Source organism: Mustela nivalis (genome assembly GCF_964662115.1).
Source record: "Mustela nivalis genome assembly, chromosome: 10".
Lineage (NCBI taxonomy): Eukaryota > Metazoa > Chordata > Mammalia > Carnivora > Mustelidae > Mustela > Mustela nivalis.
Window position 1 is genome coordinate 69159275 of NC_139029.1, and position 14762 is coordinate 69174036.

The window sequence follows — 14762 nt, forward strand, 5'->3', positions numbered from 1 at the left end:
TGGGAGGGCTCTTTTGCCAGTTGTTCCTTGCCTTCCCACCCTCCTCACACCAGAGCATCCCAAGGTTTGTTCTTCGGTCCTCTTCCCCATGTTCACCATCCACATGCACCTCGCCACGGTGAGCCTATCCAGTCTTGAGGTTTGAAAGACCATTTCTTCCCTCAGTGAATCTCCAGCCCAGACTTAATTCTTGAACTCCTGATTCAATAACTCACTTGGACGTCTAATACAATTCTAAATGTAGTTTGTCCAGAAGCAAACTCCTGATATTCCCCACAAACCTCTTCAGCCTCCCCATCTCTGTGAATGATACTCTCCACTCTCCCTCCTCCTCTCACCTTGCTTCATACCTTAGCCGTCAGCAAATCCTATCACCCTGACCTTTAAAAAACATCCAGAATCCAATCACATGGCATTACCTCCCAACTGCCCTTTGGTCCCAGTCACTATCACCATTCTGAGTACTGAAATACCCTCTTTAGCAATTTTCTTGCCTTTTCCCATTCCCCTCACAAAATGGCAGCCAAAGAAATACCATTAAAATGCAGGTCCCATCACGTTACTTCCTTGTTCAAAACCTTCCCATGGCTTCTCCTCTCACTTGGGAAAGCCAAAGTCCTTATGATAACTACACGGACCTACATAATCTGAGTACCTCCCACTAGCCCTCCGACCTCATATCTTCCCATTCTCCCGGCTTGCTCTACTCCAGCCACATGGGCCGCCTTGCTGTTCTGGCCTCCTACGCTTACTGCGTCTCCTGCCTGGTGACCTTCCCCAGACACACATGACTCGCTTCCTTACCATCTTCACATCTGCTCAAAAGTCATCTTCCAGCTGAAGCTAGAATTGCAACCTAGACCTGCTTAGCTTCCTTACCTTATTTTATAAGTATTATATTAAAATGCACTATAAAATTATTTTGTTAATCCCTATACAATACTTATGTTGTCTTCCCCTACTGGAGTAGAAGCTCCAGGTAGGTTGGGGATTTACGACTGTTCTTACTCACTACCACATTGCTATTACCTGGTAAATACCTTGCGTACTCTAGGTAATCGGTAAAAGATAAATGTTTGCTGAGTAAATGAGAATAAGGGCTCACTTGCTTCCTTCTTACCTAAGACAGTCATCACTGTCTTCATCAGCTTCATGGGTGTCTTCCGGCGGCTGATGGACCCACTCGTATGTGGAGACAAAACATTGGTTTTCCTCTTGACATACATGTAGATCCGCAGGTACACCACAACCATGATGAAGAAGGCCACAAGGTTGGACACGGTCCAGAAAATGAGGTAACTCCTGCTATAAATGGGGGCCAGGGAAGAGCAGGCAGAGATGTCACAGAGGCAATTCCAGCCCAGGGTGGGGACAGCCCCCATAAAGATGGCGATGGCCCAGATACACAAAATGAGCAGCGTAACCCTTTTTTTGGTCAGGTTGCTGTGGATCCTCATCCTCATGATTGACATGTGCCTCTCCACAGCAATCACCAGCAGATTGGTCAGAGAGGCGGTCAAGCTGGTGTCCAGGAGCCCCTGGCGGAGAAACCAGCGGTTGACAGTCAAAGTTTTTGACACGGGGCCAGTGTTAAACATCAGGAATACGTAGGCAATTCCGGCAAAGAAATCCGCAGCAGCTAGATTAGCCAACAGGTAGTAGAAGGGGAAGTGAAACTTTCTGTTTTTGATCACCGCGGCAATAACTAGAGAATTCGAAAAAAAAATAAACAGGCAGAAAAATGTTCCAACACACAACACGATCACAAGTTTGGTTCCTGTCCACTCATCAGCAGTGTCTGTGTTGCTCCTGTTGTAAAAAAAGTCCATCCGCTTGTCATAGTAACACTCATTCATTGTGGAGAAGGACTGAACATCCTAGAAAGAAATTTAAAGAAACAAACAAACATCACTCTTTGCAAATTCAGTCACTAAACCACCAATTGCTCCTGCTTAGCCCCAGTTCCAGCCAACGTCCATTAATCCTTTGGATCCCAACATAAATGTCCCTTGCTCCAGGATTCTAGCCCCTGACCTCTTGTTACAGCATCAGCAACTGTTGTCTCTTTTCCAGGCTAGGTGCAAGCTCAGGGAGGGAGGGTCTATGTCTCTTTTGGTCGCCATTTAATCCCAAGACCCAATTGCCCTGTCTGCCTCATGACAGGTGTTTGACAAACGGCTGGCTAACTGACTGACTGATCTTGGATCGGCAACAGATCAAATAATTCTGAGTCCTGCAATATCACTCTGCATCAGTAATAATTACGACATAGCACATTAATGTTTTCTCATGGCAGCTTCCAGCTCATTCCTTATATATGGGCTCTGTTCACTAGGCAAGGGCAAGTTGGTAATGCCAGGCACACTGTCAACAAGATAACTGAGTGCTGAGTTACTCTTCACAAAACCAAATGTTTTCCCCAAGAGATCATTTTTCGACCACTTCAGATTCCACTCCCGAGCTTCCTTCCGCCATCTTTTGGTATCAAGCTATAATGACAAGGCTCATTTATTGAGCATGTGACACAGGACTAAAGACTGTGTTCTCAGTACTCCTCTTTCCTTTTTCGTTCACTTTTTCCTTATTGTCCTAATCCAAATTGTACCGGTGGTGAATGTGCTTACTGGATTTTCCAACCCAACCACTTTAAGTCAGGTTCCTTCCCTGGGCTTTCAACACAGCAGGTGGTAGAAGAGCCTGGCTCCAGGGACAAGACTGAGCTCTGGAGTTTGGGCAGACATTCAAGAATGTGAGAGCATACCTGCCAAGTGAGGGCAAGTCCTTGGGACATATGTCTGAAAGTAGACCCCAAACTGGAGTATCAGCCCAAACTGGGCAGACAGAAGACACTCATCTCAGGACAAGATCTCTTGGACACCAAAACTAAGAGATTCTGGCCAAGGAAGGATTGGGAGGGGTGCTAAGGATGCCTCTTCCACTATCTTGGTGGAAAGACCAGGTGTTCTGCCTCACAGTGGTCTGGCCACAGCTCTGAAGGGTCCAGTCGAAGGAGACTGGAGCTGAAAGCTGGGGAATTTAGCGTGACAATGCCTGTGAGCTCCCTTTCAAGGAACAAGGTGGTGATTTGTTCACTGGAGAACCAGAGATCCAGTAGGCCCAGGCACTGAGCAATCCACTGATGGGAATGAAGTGGCTCCAACATGAAAAGCTTAATAGAAATGCCTAGCTTTGAAGACTCTCATAAATTCTGCTGTCCTATACCATATCCAAGAATCAGGATAAGCAGATCAGAGAGCAATTTGAAGTAGCACAAAATACAAATATATCTTAGACAGTGTTCTTCTTAATTTATATTTTAATGGTATAAGGATACTTTTAAATGAATTAGATACATACTTCTGTGCCTTAGCAAATGGAAGGTAAAATACCATTTAATAAGCTTACAATAAGCAAACTGGGAGTGGTCTCAAGAGACAAATGGCTCTAGAAGCTCAATTACAAGGAAGGGGACTTGATTTTAATGACAAAACAAAAATTACTCTTTGGCAGACATTCACCAATGTTCAACTGCCAATAGCAGCGAACTCCATACAGTAGGCCAATACACCTATGCTGCATCCTGGACATTTTCCCAGATTAAAAATACAGATATATGTGGCACCTGGGTGGCTCAATGGGTTAAGCCTCCACCTTCGGCTCAGGTCATGATCTCAGGGTCCTGGGATTGAGCCCTGGATTGGGCTCTCTGCTCAGTGGGGAGCCTGCTTCCCCCTGCCTCTCCACCTACTTGTGATCTCTCTCTGTCAAATAAATAAATAAAATCTTTTAAAAAAATACAGATATATAATTTTAATAGCTTCACAATGTCCCAGTAATGACCATAACACACCTTCCCTAAATGTTGGATATTTCAGTTGTCTCCAATATTTACCCTCTATAAGCAAGGCTGTTTTCTTGTGCATTAATCTCTACATACTTGGTCAATTATTTGCTTAGGATTAATCCACACATTTCAAGTTGCTGAAGTAAAGAATATAAATTTATTTAACGACTTCTGATACAGGCTGTCAAACTGTCCTTAAGACAAATCATATTTCCAATCCTATCAGCAGCATATGAGAATTGAACAGGAGATACTAATCTAATTAAATTCAATTTAAATATTCAAGGAGAAAATTCAGCATTCAATAGTGTTGGAAGTATATAGAAATTCAAGACAAATAACTCAAGAGAAATTTTCATGGTGCAATTATGATGTGTCCTTTCACTAATAAAAAATATTTCATTTTATTTTGCTAGATGGTCTGGATAGCTAAGAGAAATGTATTTCTAATTTAAAAGTTACGTTATCCTTGACTAACTCATCAACAATATCAATTAAGATGTCATAAAGATGTTGGTATGAAGATACTACCAAAAAAATTTATAATTTCCTGATTTCCTTTGGAAGGGGTCTTAACATTTTAGCTTTGGTTCACAAACTTGGAGAAATTTATAATTATATGATATCAGAAAACCTTAATGATAGTTATTTGAAAAGTCTTCATATTCAGCTCCCCCCCCATCAAAACCCAAGTGGCACATTCTTAGACATATTTTAACAAAAAATCATCTTGAGACTGAGAAGCAGTTTTGTCTTCCAAAGTTGAGAAGACACAGAAAAAAAACATATTTAAAAAAAAAAGATTTTATTTATTTGACAGAGAAAGAGCACAAGCAGAGGGAGCAGTAGGCAGAGAGGGAGAAGCAGGCTTCCCACTGAGTGGGGACCCTGATGTGGGGCTGGATCCCAGGACACTGAGATCATGACTTGAGGTGAAGGGAGATGCTTAACCCACTGAGCCACCCAGGTGTCCCAGAAGAAAACATAATTAATCAGTACTCCCACCAAACAGCTCCCTATCTCACAGCCTCAAATCATACTTTCGGGAGAAACACAATGAGAGCAAATAAAGTTCATATGGGGAAACTGAAAAACAGTCCACAGGATGGAACATTACACAGCCACTGAAAATCATATTTACCATGAAGCTGTGGTAATATGAGAAGAAGCACATGCCATTATTTTAATTATAAATAATTATATATGTATGTATACATCTACACACATATTTTACAGATATAAAGATATATACATACACATATTTCTTTTTTTTTTTTCATACACATATTTCTTGACTATCTTTTAAAAATATAGAAAAAAAAAAGGAAAAAATCTTAAAAGTATAAGTACTTCATTAAGTGGAATTAGGGATCATTTAAAACAATTCCAATTTTTTTTCTGTTCCACATTTTCTGTAATAAAAAACAAACTTTTAAAAAATGCTATTGTACTTTTCTTTTAAAAGATTTTATTTGAGAGAAAGAGAGCACAGGAGCATGGTGAGGGGGAGTGGCAGGAGGAGAGAGAGAAGCAGACTCCCCCCTGAGCAGGGAGCCAGATGTGGGGCTTGAACCCAGAACCCTGAGATCATGACCTGACCTGAAGGCAGATGCCCAACCAACTAAGCCATGCAGGTGCCCCAGTAAATAAATAGACTTTTAAATGCTAGGTTAAAATTCTGTCTTCGGAGCATGCATTCTACTTAATGATTCAACCTTTCTTTGACAAATACAGCTCCAAAAAAATCAAAATTGATGTTCAAAGGAAAAGCCCCAAGGATTCACTATGTTCGTTATTACTACTCTCACCAGCACAGCACACTTTAGAGTTTTTCAGTGATAATGAAAATAAAACGGTTTTCTACTTAAAATTTCATGTAGCTGTAAAACCTTACATGTTGACAACTATAATGAAATCAGGACGTCACTTACCCAACTTTCCTATAAAACATTTCCTAATGCAATCATCCCAGAGCTCCAAAAATGAATGAATAACTGGCAGTCTTGTGAATTAGTGCTTTTGATCTTTTTATTTTTTTCCTTCCCTGCCATATGCTGCCAAGCTTGTTGACAGTCCCTGGGATATACTAATGACAGATCACCATATTTTCTTAGTGGGAAATTACCAAAACTTCAGGGAGCTTCCAACAACCAATCAATGAATCGTCTCTCGAACTCTCTCAAATCTTAAAATATGATTCTGTGATCCCAGCCTCAACATCTCCTCCACAGAGATACCTTCTCCAATCTATTCAAAGTAACCCTAAAGACCTGTTTATCTTCCCAGAGCACCTATCATTTGTTATGCGTTTTCGCTTGTTTTTACGCCCATCCCCCACTGCTAGACTGTTCTGCTCAGTACAGCAGGGACCCTGCCTCTTAAGATCACATCCATCCATAGGGGTGCTTGGGTGGCTCAGTCAGTAAAGCATCTGCCTTCGGCTCAGGTCATGATCCCAAAGTCCTAAGATTGTACTCAGCAGGGAGTCTGCTTCTCCCTTTGCCCCTCACCCTGCTCAGGCTCTCTCTCTCTCATTCTCTCAAATAAATAAATAAAATCTTAAAAAAAAAAAAAAAAAAGATCACATCCTTAGCTTGAGCATTTGTGGATGGGATGAATGAATCTCTGTCCTATACTGCCTCTTCCACCACTAAAATGCCAAGTTCGATTAAACATCTTTGCAGACTTACATACACATCACCCACTAAGTAGGTCAGTTAGTGAACAGCTTCATTTAACTGTGCTCTTGGGTTAGTTACTGAATATCTCCACTTCATTATTATTATTCTTAATTGCTAGTATTTGAGGGATTGCTTTGTGCCTGGTCATCTCATCTAATCCTCCCAACAGTGATATAGATTCTATTATCAAACCCGCTTTGCTGATGAGGAAACTGAAGTGCCCTTCCTGACAGTTATACAAGCAAGAAAAGAAGACCTTGGATTGTGCTGGGGAAGTTGTGCTCTCCGACCTGCGTGCTTATGGATAACATCAGACTTTCTCTCCACAGGCAAACAAAACACCAGACAGACCAAGAACTATAGTCATACTTACAATAACTATAGTGTCACCAAAATAGAATGAGCCAATCAAAACACATTCAAAGACTATCTTGCACTATAAGAAAAAGGCGGGTCAGGGCATTATAAATAGCCTTTAGGGTTTCTTTTTTCTTTTTTTTTTTTTTAAGATTTTTTCATATGAGAGAGTGTACACACAGCCACAAGATGGGGAGAGGCAGAAGAAGAGAGAGAGAGAGAGAGAGAAAATCTCAAGCAGACTCCACACTGAGCACAGAGCCAGATGTGGGGTTTGAGCCAGAGCCAAGAGTCTGGTACTTAAGTGACTGAGCCACTCAGGTGTCCCTAGGGTTTCTTTGTTCTCTTTGAATAGCCCTGAGAAGCACAGAAGAGGCATTTTTCTGAAAATATGTTTTCAAATTTTATGGTAAGTAGACCCATGATATGGTCAATTTCAAGATTAATGTTGCTAAACTTTAATTCTACCAAATCCTGAACTGTTTTTTTTCTTTCTTTTCTTCTTCTTCTTTTTTTTTTTTTTTATACCAAAGGTTTAGAGGATTTGGCTAGTTGTGACCCCAAAACAAAAGATGTTAAACTTTGGAGCTATTACCACAACTTCAAACTTCAGTAATTTGAGACTTCATAAAATGATGGTTTAGAAAGTCTATATGTGGAATCCAAATGAAAACTTCATGAGCAAAGCTCTCATTTAGATTCTCCCAAACTTGATTCTCTGAAAAAATGTTCCGCCAGCCCATAATGTGGAAACAATTATGAAAATTAAGACATTTGAAAACCACTCAAGCAGCTTTTATTTCTAGCTACCTCTTACAGGACCTGGTGCTGCTGGCCTTTTGGTAACGCTCCCCTCTGCCTCCTAGGATGAAAAGGGGTCATCCTAAACGAGGTCAGTGGGCACTGTGCATATTTTCTTCTCCTCTCTGAAAACCCCAGCCAGATGGAAGTTAGAGGTTTGGTCAGCTAATGTGCCCACAGCCAGGAAGAGACCTGCATAAGCAATCACATCTGCTCATTGAATTCTTTCCAGTAATTCATGTTAATGGTGAAATCAGGATAGCATAGGAGATTTAAATCCACATAACAATCCCTGAGGTTCATTTTAGCCATAAGTTTCAAAGTCTTCAGGCCTGCTATGCCCTCTATCCAGAAGGCTCCTCCCCCAGACAGCCATCGTCCCATTTCCCCACATCATTCCTGCTCAGATGTCACGGCATCGGAGCTCCCTCTGCCATTCTCTAAAAGTACACTTCACACCACCTTGCTGAGCTTCCATTCTATGTCCTGCCTGGTCTTTCTCCGCAACATTTCTCAATACCTGAATCTCTCTACTGGGCTTAGGGTTTAGTTTTATGCGTTAGGAAGCCAGGGACGCTGTGTTGTTATGGGGCCTCCCCAGTACCTGGAACAATGCCCAGAACATAGTAGACACTCAGTAAACACTTGTTAGCTGCAGAAGGAAAGCAAGTCCTTGTGCACACATGCCTGCATGCCCCTCACTGTTTATCCAGACTGAGCATTACTGCTTTCTTCTTTGGTGAACTCTCCAATTTGGATCTCACAACTCTTTCATTTCCCTCCACAGAGCTGGCCCCAAGCCCAGCTGGCCAAGAAGTGTGAGGAGTTTGCCACCCTTGAACAGGGTGGTCTGGAGGGCGGTCACAGTAAAGTGCACAGTACAGACTTCTCTACTTCTCTTAGAAACCATGGCTCCTTTTTTTTCCTTTTTTAATTTCTTTTCAGCATAACAGAATTCATTGTTTTTGCACCCCACCCAGTGCTCCATGCAATACATGCCTTCCTTAATACCCACCACCTGGCTCCCCCAACCTCCCACCCCTGCCCCTTCAAAAACCCTGATTGTTTTTCAGAGTCCATAGTCTCTCATGGTTCACCTCCCCTTCCAATTTCCCTCAACTCCCTTCTCCTCTCCATCTCCCCATGTCCTCTGTGTTGTTATGCTCCACAAATAAGTGAAACCATATGATACTTGACTCTCTCTGCTTGACTTATTTCGCTCAGCATAATCTCTTCCAGTCCTGTCCATGTTGCTACAAATGTTGGGTATTCAAACTTTCTGATGGAGGCATAATACTCCATAGTGTATATGGACCACATCTTCCTTATCCATTTGTCTGTTGAAGGGCATCTTGGTTCTTTCCACAGTTTGGCGACCGTGGCCGTTGCTGCTATAAACACTGGGGTACAGACGGCCCTTCTTTTCACTACATCTGTATCTTTGGGGTAAATACCCAGTAGTGCAATTGCAGGGTCAGAGGGAAGCTCTATTTTTAATTTCTTGAGGAATCTCCACACTGTTCTCCAGAGAGGCTGCACCAACTTGCATTCCCACCAACAGTGTAAGAGGGTTCCCCTTTCTCCACATCCTCTCCAACACATGTTGTTTCCTGTCTTGCTAATTTTGGCCATTCTAACTGGTGTAAGGTGGTATCTCAATGTGGTTTTAATTTGAATCTTCCTGATGACTAGTGATGATGAACATTTTTTCATGTGTCTGATAGCCATGGCTCCTTTTTAAACAAAACTCCCAAAAGAGAACAGAACCCAATGGCCAATGCTAGAACAATCTGAGCAACAAAATAAAATAGCACTCGACTATAAACCAATGTATAAACTAAACATCCTTACTGCATACTGATGTAAGTAAATGATGGAATAAAATAACAAATGAGAAAGAGAAGATAAACCTCCCATGCAGAAGAATTCCAAATAAATTATATAGGCATTCTGCTCTAAAAGAAGGGAACATGATTTCTGCCAGAGGGCAGCAGGGAAAGGGCAGGGGGTGGGGCTTAGAGGTAGGGAATCATTTGTCAAGTTTCAGTGGAGAAACCCAAGAAATGACTTTAGCGAGGTGATCAAGGTCAACAACAACAGTGGTCATAAGTCATGTTGCCAATCTGTAATCTTGATATACATTAAGAATGGCACTTTACTCTGTGATCTTCCTTCCCCAAACCCAAAACCACAGGCTCAGCATGAGAAAAACCTCAGACAATTCCCAACTGGGTGGCATTCTGCAAAATTCCTGACCAGGACTCCTCAAAAACTGTCAAGGTTCTGGAAACCAAGGAGAATCTGAGAAACTGTCACAGCTAAGAGAAACGGATGGAGATACAAGTTGTAAATGCGGTGTGTACCCTGGATCCCAGAACAGAAAAGAGACATTAGGTGAAAACTAGGAAAGTCTGAATAAAATACGGACTTTAGCTAATAATACTGTCTCCATATCCATTCGCTAATGATAACAGATGTACCACACCGACGAAGATGTAAATAATAGGAGATACCGTGTGCAGGAACGGAAGTGTAACGTGGAAACTCCAGACTATCTGCTCGATTTTTCTGTCAATATAAAACTGCTCTATAAATAAATTCTAAAATAGATCTAAAAGAGAGAGGAGGAGAGGTTATGAACTTCACGATACTCCAGTAATTTTAAGATAAACAGAGCTCGCGTGTTTCCTAAACCGTCCCTATCCTCGGTTAGGGTAAAATATACAGACGAAAGGCGATTTGTTTGGGGCTCGGTGTACGGACAGAGTGCGGAAAGCCTCTGTTGTCATCGGGTAAGGCTAATATGTTGACTTAGGGGTGCTGTTAAGTGCACAAATCTGATACCCTATCTCCGTACCCCTAGATCAGTTCTCTTAAGAACTCAACTTTGCTAACAGGACGCTACTCCGTCTCTTAAGGAGGGAAGGTGAAGTTAGGCATACAGATGGAGACCCTCTGTCTCCACGACACAGCCAGTGGCCACAAAGGGGAAGGGCAGGCACCCTCGGGGTATGTCTGGGAAATGACAAACATCCGGGCCTCCAGTCCTTCTTGGCCTCGAGGTGGTGACCCACAGGGGAGCCCGGCAGCTGGAGCTCTGCACACTAAACGGGTCACCATGCCACTGCGGTGTGGAGGAGGCCTGTGGGGAGGGAGGACTTGTTTAATAAACAACCGTGGACAAACATATTGTTCCCCAGATGTCACCGATGACTGAAGTCCGTCTTCAACCTCATAACTAAACAGGAAAGCCTACCGGAAAACATCCAGAACCAAACCGAACGAGATACAGGTTTTATACGATCAGCAGATTCCCTGACATAACTTATCTGAATAGAATGTAAATATTTAATTGTGTTTGCTTAATCTATTATAAAATTTTAATCTCATCTCACTCAGGAGGCTAGAAAGACGACAGATATACTTTGTCCTTTGACCCTCTCAAAAGTAAAGATGCTAATCATAATGCTTAAAATTGATGTTTACACAGAATATGACTATGTATGTTCTACTGCATAGCTAATAAACTTGAGACCATTATGCAATCACAGGCTTTACTCTCTGAAGAAGGAAAGTGCCAAAATTTAAAACGTGGACATTTATAGCTGAAGAAGATATTCTTCTTGTAGGAAGAACTCGGTCGCTGTGAAAATGTATTTTGAGAAACTTTGCAGAGTTCCTACTTATGGCAAGGACTTTGCGTGAAAAGAAAATTAGGTGTCTTTAGATGTAAAATCCACAACAGACAAAATTTTGGTCCCAACCCTTTGTCCTAACCTAACCGTAGCACTGTGTTCCCTCGCTCATTCCATTTCATGACCTTGTCCCCTGCCTCCAGTCCTAAAAAGGATACTGAAGAGCCTCTTGCTCAACACCATTTGTTCCCAACAATCCCACACTGTTAGCAGCGATGGGTCGACGGTGATCTGAAGTGACATCTCCATGCGTCTGGAGACCACAGCAGCCCAGGTCAGTGCGTGACTAAACCCTACAAGTGCAGAGAAAGGGAAATCGTATTTTCAAAGCATGTGGCCTCAATAGGAAACCACTGTTGTAAACAAGGCTTCTGAGATTCTGCAGGAGAGAAACGCTGCAGCTAAAAGAACAAGTCACAGGGCCTCCAGCAGGAGTCCTGGACCTTGGTCAGGAAGCAGGATTCATCAGGAAAGTGGGAGGCTCACAGCCCTCCCCAGCCTGCCCCCCTCTCCCACCCTGTGCCTGCCCCAACGTAAAAGGGCGCGTCTGAGTCAAGGTGGCCAGGTCATGGAAATGTAGATAAAGGCATCTGAGTGCTGGGTCTGACCTCAACCACTGGCCCCTTGGCCCTCCAACTCCCCTCTCCACCCTTCTCCCTGCGCTTCCTACCCTGCAGGACTGCGTCAGCGGGCCTTGTCCTCCAGCTCCTGCCACTGAGAGGGACAGCAAGAGATCGGGTGGCAGGAGGCCCAGGCTGGGACACTGATTTTCCTTGCTCCCTCCCTGCTGGGCTGCTCTGGATGGACCAGGTTAGCCCCTGTGAGCCGGCCTCCCCACGCAGGCGGCCTCGTCTCCCCCGCCCCCAGCTTTCAGGTTGAGGGGTGCTAACTGCTCCTTGCTATTATTCCCAGCTCTTGGTTGACACTGTGCCATCTCTTGTTGGCTTCTGTGAACTCTGTTCCCTCATGGACCAAGTTACCGTCCCCCTCCTCCAGCTCCAGTTACCAGTTTGACTGTATCTTGTGTTTCTTGTGGAACACTGATAATACAGATGCCATTTCCAGTGCACTGTAATACCACAAAAAGTGGCATTTTCAAGGGTTTAATATGTTACGGGTTTTCTTAAATCTTTTAGTTATATTTACACTGTGACATTTCTTGGGTGTGAATATAACAACCCCCAGAGGAGGAAAGAGGAATAAATCATACTCCTGAAGGCAAGGACCAGTATCACCATTCCTTTGATGTCCTCAGTGTCCCATACCTGCACCGGAACCTACTAAATTTCTCTACATGTGGTGAGTGATTTACTCAGTAGGTGATTTACCCAAAGTAAGGGGGGTTCTATAAAATATAGGTGAGGCCGCTGGATTCCACCAGATCCCAGCACACTGGCATCTACATCACTGATGTCCTTCCGCGCCATCCTGGATGGGCCTGCGTTGCTGGTCTTAGATACCATGGAGATAAATGACTCGGACTTAAGTGTTAAGTTCCGCCTAAGGGTTAGCCAGGTTTGAAACCCAATGGTATGGTGAAGGAATAAGTAGTCTTTTCCTTATAATGCCTGTGAGGAGGGCAGGGCGTGGCGGGGGCAGGGGTAATGACAACCCGAGCTGAGCAAGCAGCGCGGCCTAACTCGAGGCAAAAGTGTGCAGACATCCCACAAGGGCTATGTGTAGGGGCACCACCGAGCCACCCTTCCCTGGCAGGGCTGATGGCATGGCCGGCTGGGGGCAATCCCGCATTGGTGCTGCTCTCTCAGATGCTCTGGGGATGCTACAAAGGCAGACGATCTTTAGACAGAGTCCCTGAAGAGGCCAAGAAGCTGGGGGGGCTCAAAGCACGGAGGGGTGGGGTGGGGTGGGGGATGTTTCAGGAATAAGCTCGTCCTTATCCCAATAGTAGCTCCATCCTACGCTAACATTCTTCACCCGTGCTCCTTCACCTGCTCCCTCCAGTACGAACACAAACAGGCTCGGGGGAGATCAGAGGTCATCCATGACTCTGGAGCTTAGACAAGTCTCAGCTTCCTATCCGTATACCCTGACTTGCCCTAACTGACTCTTCACACATTAGCTTCAGACTCTGCTCTAGCCACCGTTGGGGAGAACGCCCCTGAACGTGCATGGGAGGAGCATCTGTGACCCAGAGTCTGCCTTTCTGCCCAGACTGTGAACTTCTCAAGGGCTGGGGCGGTTTCTTACTGACATGTGTGCACTTGATGACCAACAGAGGAGCATTGAGCGGATACCCAATAAATGTTCGGTGCCTGCGCTGGTTAGTTTCAGTTAGCCTGTGGGGAGTAAAGGCAGTGGAAACTCCGTCCCATCATGCTGAATGATAACAGGAGTAAAAAGAAAGCGCAGGCTATTCTTTCAAGAAACGTGGCTGAGAAAAGCTCGGTGCCTCTTCTATGGCTTTCAGCACGCTTGACTGCATGTTCATCCTGACACTGGCTCCAAACCTGTTACATACACAGCTGGTATCCTGTCTCCCTGTCCCTGTCCTGTGAAACACAAAAAGATACTAGCTTGTAATCAGCACAAAATAAAAATGCGTTCCTCTTCTATTAATCCCCAAATGCTCTGTTTCCAGTCCTCTTTTCCGTTGGTTCACTGTGGAGCTGACAGACAGTTATTCCCTTCTTGAAACTCCCCACCTGAGCCTTGGGGACTCTATCCTTTCCTAGTGTCTTCCCGCTGTCCTCAGTGTCTCTGTCCCCTGTTCTCCCACCAGCCCTGCCGTGTACACACTCCCACACTGGTCCTCAGCCTCCTCTTCTCTTCCCTTTAAACTTCCCTCCTCCAGCACTACGATTGTTTACATTATTACATTACATTACATATTACCTAATTACATTATTCCCTCTCTATGGATGACTTCTGATCGACTCTCTCAAGCCCCAACATCTCTCACACCCCCCCAGGCTAAGCTCCCAGACTGCCTTCAAGATAAAGGAGAAGAAAGTCACCCTAAACATAGTGCGTATGTAGGGTGAAACTAGCAACGTCCCTCCTTTCGGCCCTTGGAGATAATGAGACCATAATAAAAAATGAAGTTGGAGGCTTCAGGATGCCTGGGTGGCTCAGTCGGTTAAGCAACTGCCTTCGGCTCAAGTCATGATCCCAGGGTCCTGGGATCGAGTCCCGCATCGGACTCTCTGCTCAGCAGGGAGCCTGCTTCTCCCTCTGTCTGTCATTTCCCCTGCATGTGCTCTCTCTCTCTTGGCTAAAGAAATAAATAAAATATTTTAAAAGAATAAAGTCATAGGTTTAAACACCAAGTTTTCAAGGTAGGGAGCTAGAATGATGGTGTCGAGCCTCACTCCTTGCTTGTAGTCCAGCATTTGGAAGTTAGCAGAGAGGTTTGGAATGGGACAG

General features: G+C 44.0%; 1 protein-coding gene across 2 annotated transcripts in view; it reads right to left on the minus strand.

Moving 5' to 3' along the window:
- LPAR3 (lysophosphatidic acid receptor 3) overlaps positions 1–14762 on the minus strand; it is a 77705-nt gene that overhangs the window by 49710 nt on the left and 13233 nt on the right. For both annotated transcript variants that reach the window (XM_082688198.1, XM_082688199.1), the window contains exon 2: positions 1121–1877. In XM_082688198.1, the coding sequence (XP_082544324.1) occupies positions 1121–1856 (736 nt within the window). In that variant the 5' untranslated portion in view covers positions 1857–1877. The remainder of the gene's footprint in view (positions 1–1120; positions 1878–14762) is intronic.